The 429-nt window shown below is 53.6% G+C and overlaps 1 protein-coding gene across 1 annotated transcript in view; it reads left to right on the top strand.

The window, feature by feature from the left end:
* Positions 1–429, top strand: part of LOC109925193 (RAF proto-oncogene serine/threonine-protein kinase-like) — a 17,509-nt gene that overhangs the window by 15,853 nt on the left and 1,227 nt on the right. Inside the window, exon 11 of the mRNA XM_048619949.1 lies at positions 111–157. Coding sequence (XP_048475906.1) covers positions 111–157 — 47 coding nt within the window. The remainder of the gene's footprint in view (positions 1–110; positions 158–429) is intronic.

Below are 429 nucleotides of genomic sequence, written 5' to 3' on the forward strand. Positions count from 1 at the left end.
ACTCCGCCCGTCACCTCTCCCCCCGCATTATAAACTGGGCTTGCACTCCCCTTTCCCAGCACCCACCCCCCAACTCCTTCCCCACTCACATTATCTCTTTTGACTTTCAGCTACCTTCACGCAAAGAATATCATCCACAGAGATCTGAAATCAAACAGTATCCTTTGCTGAAATCCGCACGTGTCTCTAATACCCCTCCCCAGCAGCTGTACGGTGGGTATTTAACCAAATAATCCCTGCTTGCTCACCTCCTGTACCCCTCCGAATTATATCCAACTCCTCAGAAACGTTCGCCTTTCTAGCCCCGACTGCTGTCTGTGGGCGGAGAGTCTGACAGGCTACCCTCACTGGGTGAAGACATTTGTCCCCATCTCAGTCCTACCCCCACCCCCGTCTCCTTTAGATTGGGACCCCCACACCACCGCCTCC

This window comes from Rhincodon typus, chromosome 44 (genome assembly GCF_021869965.1).
Source record: "Rhincodon typus isolate 14 chromosome 44, sRhiTyp1.1, whole genome shotgun sequence".
NCBI lineage: Eukaryota > Metazoa > Chordata > Chondrichthyes > Orectolobiformes > Rhincodontidae > Rhincodon > Rhincodon typus.